Source organism: Terrapene carolina, unplaced genomic scaffold, assembly GCF_002925995.2.
Source record: "Terrapene carolina triunguis isolate 2854851 unplaced genomic scaffold, T_m_triunguis-2.0 Scaffold629, whole genome shotgun sequence".
In the NCBI taxonomy this organism is placed as follows: Eukaryota; Metazoa; Chordata; order Testudines; family Emydidae; genus Terrapene; species Terrapene triunguis.
The window spans coordinates 13446009-13453347 of record NW_020664980.1 but is presented as its reverse complement, the minus strand read 5'-3'; the positions used below and the strand labels follow the sequence as shown (position 1 = coordinate 13453347).

The following is a 7339-nucleotide window of genomic DNA, read 5'->3' as shown; positions in this document are numbered from 1 at the left end:
CCCTCAGGGTTTGACTCTATGCGCCAGCGCCTCCACGGCTGTACCCCAGTGTGCTCCCTGGCTTCACACAACCTGCACTTGGTGCCAAATTTGCCCTGACAAGCCCTTTGAAATGATTTGGGATTCATTTCTGCCGCGGTGAGAATGTAGTAGACTTCTCGACAGCCAGGCGCCCAGCCCAGCAGCTTTCTGTCGGGCTATGGCAGTGCGTCGGCCTGTCCCCGCCACTTACGCAAGTGCGTGTTTTGCGTCAAGAATGTTTTCTGTAAAGCTCCGCTTCATGCTCCAGCTTTTCTGACCGTAAATAATTGACCGTCACAAACCCAGGAGGAGACAGGGGTGGGAGGAGGCTAACCCAGGCCTACCATGAAGGGTGGGTTTGGGGATGGGCAGAGCAGTGTGCAGTGTTGTCCTCTGCCATTGGTGACACTGTATAACTCTCTTAAAAAAAAAATAGGGATTTCCTAACTTGTGGTCAAAAGGAGAAGTTTATCCCAGAGAGAGACGGCAGCAGAGTACAGTTGAAGACTGCTCAGCAGCGCTTCCCAGTCCAGCCTTCTCCATTCTACTCGGGAGGATCCATTGAACTGAAGCACTGGTTCCTTCATCTGCATCACAGCATACCTGACCTGTGCTGAAGAGGCACCTGCAGCCCAGGGGAGATGGACCCTGCCATCCTGGTGCTTCTGGTGGCAGCTGGCATCTGGCATGGTAGGTCTGACAGCACCAACTCCACTGAGCCAATGTGAGCCCGTGGCAGCTGGAAAGCAATGGCATGTAGGATGTGGCTAGAGAGAGACTTGCACGTTGGGGAGACTCTTTCTGCACAACCCATAGGTAATTGTGCAGAACAGGAGGGATCCCAAGCTCCCTGGTCAGCGTTTGTTCCATCCTTTCTCCAGCAAACTCCCATTAAAGTCACTGGGCCAGATTTTTAAAGGTGTTTAGGACCCTCAAGATGCAGATAGACGCCGAGTGGGGTTTGCAAAAGCACTCGAGCGCCTAACGGCTTCAGAAACACCTTTAAAAACCTGGCCCTGAGAGCTCTGCCTGAGTCAGGATGGAACAGAAACTCAGCAAGGTGCTCCGGGTTTGGCCCAAAGAGCACACAGCCCTGAGCCCAAAAGGGAGCGCAGCGCTCACGATCACATCCCCTGCAAAGCAAGGGGGCCGGGCTGAAGCCTAAAGCCCCTCATTCAGCAGACTGTTGCAAGGGGCAACTGCTGCAATGGTGGGAGAGTTAACAGGCGGCCCCTACGACACAGACGGAATAGGCAAGGGGTGGTTTGCCTTGCAGACTCATTATGGCTCATTTATAGCACTGGGCACAAGAGAATGACTATGCGCTAAGAGCAACATGCCAACATTATCAGGGATTTACAGGACAATTTGAGGCTCCTAGGGCCAAAGGTATTTAGGTGCCTAAAGATGCAGAGAGGCACCAAGTGGAGTTTACAAATCAGGTTACGCACCTAACGCCATTGACTTTTGTTCTGTCTGTACAGCGCCTTGCACGGGGGTCCTGGTCCCTGACGAGGGGTCCGAGATGCTCTGAGAAGCCAGATAATAAATAACAACAGGAGTTAGGCACCTAACGTACTTAGGCAGTTTTGTAAATGCCTCTAGGTGCTCATCTGCCTGTGTCAATCTGGTCCCTTGTGTCCCAGCTGTTAGAGCAAAGGGCTAGGAACCGATAGAGCCCCAGGACAGATCTCAGCTAAGCTGCGGGCTCGTTCTAGTAGTAACACCTGTACTGTTGTTTTGAACATATAAGGCACTATAGAAACGCCAAGTGTTATTGGATGAGCATGGACAAGCCTTGGTGGGGGGGTTTTTTCTCTTGGAAAGGCTGTGTAAAAAGCAGGATCTTCAGTGAAAATCAGGTGCTACATCTGAGGGGCGCTTAGTCGCAACTCAGTCCCCCTCTGCTCAAGAGCCTGAGCGATTCATTGCTATGAGGATGTGGGAGAACCAGCGGACTAGCCTGCCCTGGTTCCTGCAGATGCACTGTAGCCTACGCCGGGGCTAGGGTATTGCTATGCTGTGTGAGATTGTGTGTGAGGGTTGCAGCCCTTTGGTCATGCTGGTGGTGCATGTAGATTAGATGCGCTCGTGCCTTATGACCCAGTGTTTCCACCTCCAGCTGTCTAGTGTCACGTTTCTTGCTCCATTATAATCTATTCCCATGGCAGCAACGTCTTTTCTGACAGTTTTTTTTATGTCATCTCTTCTCCTTCTCTTTTCTGTCTTGCACCAAGTGGGATCCAGTCAAAGGCTTGTCTAGGAATACTGGGTTTGTTTATATCCCTACAACATGCCTAAGCCACTTCAGCCTGCTTTCTCCAATCGTCGGGAATACAGACGAATAAGGGCTAGGCCAAGGGTATTGTTAAGCCTTTCAATGGAATGGGATGGGAGAGGAATTCAGCAAAGTCTGGTCTGTCTATTCTGATTTGGATGCTATACCCGTTCCCTGTCATTGTCTCTTTTCAATCCTCCAAGAGAAGCATGCAGGATTCTCCAGCCCAGATTGGACATTTGCAAAATAAAATATGGAAAGGGGACAGAGTGTTTTCTGGTTTTGCATTTCAAGCAATGGTGACATTGTGGGAGAGGTTCCCTCCCCAGCCCCCCTACACTGCTACGCCCACTCCTTTAAGGAAACTGAGCATCTGGGACTGTCCCAGGAAGACAGGAATGGCTGGGAACCCTGGGCAGGATGGGATCTTGGGATAATGTGGACTAGGCAGTTACTGGGGAGACACAAGGTTTCCTGGAGCCTAGAGAACTCTGTCAGGATCCCCACTGGAAACGTGGACACGTTTACAATGTAGAGCCACGTTCAGGGGGTCCATCTCATTAGGATTGCCAGGTGTTTCCCTACTGAGTTGCCCTATGAAGCCTTTGACAGCTGAGTTTTATCACAGTTATTCAGAAATCCCACAGCACCAAGAATCTTGAAGCATTCCAAGGTTTGCCTGCACCAGCATTATCCCTGCATACGTCTCCAGTGGGTCGTATTTTGTTTTCTGTCTGAATTTGATGAATCTGTTTCTTGACTCCTTAGTTGTTTCTTTTGGCATTGCTGTGTTTCCCCCTGCTGGGTCATGGTACAGTTTCTGGGTCCCAGATATGCTGTTTCTTTAATAACTTTGGGCCCAGTTCCCAGACATGGCATCCCTGCCCTCAGATCAAATAGGCTGGCCAAATCCCACATCGGATGCCCAACTTGCATGCAGTGGCTGGTTGTTTGCGTATCCAAGTGTGGGCTCTGGACACCCTTTTGAGGCACCTGTGTTTGAAGATTGGGCTCTGAGGTCTGACTGCTCCAAAGGAGTTAGGCTTCTAACTTCTGTTCATTTCATTGGATGTTAGGAAACTAAATAGAAGTTAGAAGCTTAACTCCTTTTGAACATTCAGCCCTGAGTGTTTGACTCCTTGCATGCTGGGACATGTTTGCCAAAGGTCTATGCCATTTTCCAGGGGGTCCTAACAAAGGCATGGAGTGCCACTTCACTGGACCATCCCGACAGGGCAGTGAGGGATGGAATGTGGGCTGTGCTCCAGTAGGGACACAGATGTAAGGTTATTCCTGATTCTGGAGGCAACTGGAGCTTCCTGGCTATTAGAATAATATGGACTGGACAGCTGGGATGTGTGTGAGAGAGAGAGAGATTGGGCACTGAAGGATGCTGCAATTGACTCTGGTTAGTTAGTGCCTCGGAAATTGCTTCTAATGCAGGACACTGAGCCAGGAGGCCCCATGCCTTTTCAATTTCCAACACCTGGTTTAAGTCCTGCTGACCTCTGTGTGAGCCTGGGGGACGTCGCTGGGCCTCCATGCATTCTCAGGCTGTAACCTCCCTGGATACCAGCATCTGCCTCTAAGCTTAGAGTCCCTGGGAAAATAAGTTTCAAAAAGAACAACAAGCTCTGGCCAGATGAAGGGGTCTGGCTAATTGTCGTGGCTGGGATGGTAGAGGGGCATGGGCCTCATCCTGCAACTGGAGGTCATTGTTACACAACCATGGTGTGGTGAAGCCAATGGCCAGCAGTTACTGACAACAATGAGGAAGTTGGTGGGTGACACTCTCTAGCTTCATGTGAGATTGCATTCTGGTCAGCGGGAGAGCTCCTGCCACGTTACAGAGGAGGGAGAGGGGGCTGATTTACTGTCCTAATGCGTCTCACCAGCAACTCCGCTCACACTCGGGGACTGGCCCTGATGCATGCTTTAGCTGCTTTAATCAAAGCTGGCTCAGGTATGTCTACATGTGCTGTGATCACACCTCCCCACTGCAGTGTAGACATTGCCTTAATACTAATGGCCAATGCTAAGTTTACCAAGCATCCAGTTAGGGGATACAGAGACAGCAAAGCACACTGATGGCTGGACAAGAAACCAACATACAAGCAGATCCACTCCCATACCCTTATACAGAGTTCTAGCATAGAAGGGAGCAGGAAACTATAGATACATGGAAAATATGGTTTCAAAAGGATTGTAGGATATTTCCTTCTCTGCTTGGGGAATAAATGGTTTTTTTCCTGTTTCTGTAAGAAGTCAAAAAACAGCAAGAAAAAGTTCAAGAGGAAGAAATATCAAATATGCCATATGTCGTCCTTTCCCATTTCTCATACACGTAGCTCTGTCGGAGTCTGCTCGTTGAGTTCCTGTTGAGTTAGGCCACATCTACACTAAGAACACGTTGCCAGCATAGGAAGGGTTTTTTTTAACTTGAGTGTATGTTCCTTTAAGATCTGGGGAAGGGGTTAGTGTCTGAGGAAAAGCAGAAGTGGGAGAATAGCCAGCTCTTGGAAGGGGCTTGCTGTGTATTGGGGGGGGAAGCCAACCCCCCCAGAGCACAGACAGCCATTTGCAATGTGTTTCCTGTCCCCTGAAAGAAAACCTGTCATGAGGGTGTTGTTGCAGCTTTTTCCCCATAAGGCACTGATTCATTTTTCACTTCCCCCATCTCCATAAATATAGGCAGTGACTAAAAGAACTCGCTGACAAGACAAAAAAAATGTGTTTCTCTCTGACAGTGATGGCTGAAGGAGGTTCCAGGTTCCCCTTTACTCAAACTGATGAAGGAGTTAGTTCCACAATGTCTCTTAAAGGCAAATAGGGCCACTCAAATTCAGGCCTGAAGTCTGACCCATTGCAAAATGGCGATCATTAGGCTAGGAGATCATGTGGCCCAGTGCGTAGGTACAGGACTGTGAGGACTGGGTTCCACCCCTGGCCCTGCCAATCACTCACTGATTGACCTTGTCTAAGTCACTTAACTGCTCTGTGCCTCAGTTACCCCATCTGTAAAATGGGAATAATAATGCTTCCCTTATATAATTCTTTGAGTACTAAAGATGAAATTCTATCAGATCTGGGTAGTTATCTGGCCTCTATCACCATAGTATTTGAGTACTTATATAAGTACTATGTATTATTTTGTAATTTTCAAAATCCACTACTCCACCACCAAGAAATTAAAGTTTCCCCAGAACAGTTTTTGATACAAAATCAGTACTTTGAGTTCTTTCAATTGGCTCTGCACAACATAGTTTGGCACATTTCTTTCCTGTTCTGTTCTGATTAGGGTGACCAGATGTCCCGATTTTATAGGGACAGTCCTGATATTTGGGGCTTTTTTCTTATATAGGCTCCTATTACCCCCTACCCCCGTCCCAATTTTTCACACTTGCTGTCTGGTCACCCTGGTTCTGATGTTAGCACTTATGTAGTACACAGAAAGAAGTAAACAAAAGAAAATTGCATTGATCGCTGCTGGATTAAAAATACAGGCGTAGGATTTTGTCCCAACACAATTTGCATAATGTGCTTACAGCTCCACAGTGAAATTTACAGCCAAATAAATCCTGATCAATAGGAAAAGACCAACTTCTAAGAAAGTAAAACAAAGAAACTCCGGAGCCTGGATTAATCAGTGCAAAAGAGTGGATTTTGCCATCTAAGGCTCTGAATGTTCTGACATCAAATACCCCTCCTAGCCTAAAATTCATTCCATCTGAGAAGTAATTAAAATAAAAAGCCCAGCCAACCATATCAGCCTAGAATCTCTGCTATGTGTATGAAATGTACCAAAAGTCCAACTCTGGCCAGCCAGACCAGTCTTTATGACAACTCTTCCTTGTGCCCTTGCTAAAATATTCCCTGCAAGGTGAGATGAGATCCCACCAGTTTATCTGTAAGGCCCGTCGGTTGTTCACCCATCCTCTCTTTCTTGTTTGCAGGCTCGGCATCTCCGACAATCGACCCTAATGTCACCGCCATGATTGTAAACAAGGGAGACCCTGTAAACTTGCACTGCTCTGGGGATTTCAGCGTGGAATGGGTCAGCGCAAGACAGAATATGATCGTGTACTCCAGTGGCACTAACAGCACTCTCAGTATTACCAGTGCCAGTTACAGGGACACCGGCACCTATCAGTGCGCTTACACCAACAGCAGTGACATGGAGCGAGCATCCATCCATCTCTTTGTGAGAGGTAGCTAATGCCATTCCTTCACGTATGGTCACACTCGTTTAAGGGTTGTCCACACAGGATAGTTTTACCTGTTACACTGATGTAGCTATAGCAATATCAATACCGTTATACCAGTATAACCCTCTCCCCCACATGTGGGCGCTCTTATTCACCCTTAGGGAGACAATGTGGCCTCATGAATAAAGCACTAGACTGGGCCTCAGAAGGCCTGAAGTCAATATTCCTGGCCTCCCACTGGTTCGCTAGATGAGCTGGGCAAGTCATGTCCCTGCTCTGTGCCTCAGATTTCCCTTCTGTAAAATGGGAATCATGATACTGCCTTCCTTTGTAAAGTGCCTAGAGATCTGTGGATGGAAAATGCTATGTAAGAGCTGGATATTCCAGATAAGAGCTACTCCGGGCTTAGAGTGGCTTTCTTTTTTTGTTTTGCTTAAACCCCTTCCAAAACAGCATAAGCTAAACCAGAAGGTCCTCTTATGCCGGAACATATACTAGAGAGACCTCATTGGGACCCAGACCAATATAGGATGCATTTAAATTCACACCCTAGCTTATATCATTATAACTTTCTCGTGTAGGCAGGTTTTGCTTACTGCTTCTAGTACACTCCTCTAGTGCAGCGTTTCTCGACCATTTTGGTATCGGGGACCAGCTTGCTGCCTTCCTAAACTGTGTCAGGGGAAATCTCGGGGACCGGCACGGGTCTTTGGATCAGTTGTTTAGAAACGCTGTCTAGTGCACACACTGGGGACTGTCACCTGGCTTCTGCTGGATATACCCTGCCAGGCGTAGGGTTTGCTATCTGGGGCCCTGCGCAGGAAGGGGTGCTGTG

At 48.0% G+C, this 7339-nt stretch overlaps 1 protein-coding gene across 1 annotated transcript in view; it reads left to right on the top strand.

The window, feature by feature from the left end:
* The first annotated feature begins 564 nt into the window (after positions 1–564).
* CSF1R (colony stimulating factor 1 receptor) overlaps positions 565–7339 on the top strand; it is a 29619-nt gene continuing 22844 nt past the window's right edge. The window contains exons 1-2 of the mRNA XM_024199793.2: positions 565–711; positions 6253–6507. Coding sequence (XP_024055561.1) covers positions 663–711; positions 6253–6507 — 304 coding nt within the window. The 5' untranslated portion in view covers positions 565–662. The remainder of the gene's footprint in view (positions 712–6252; positions 6508–7339) is intronic.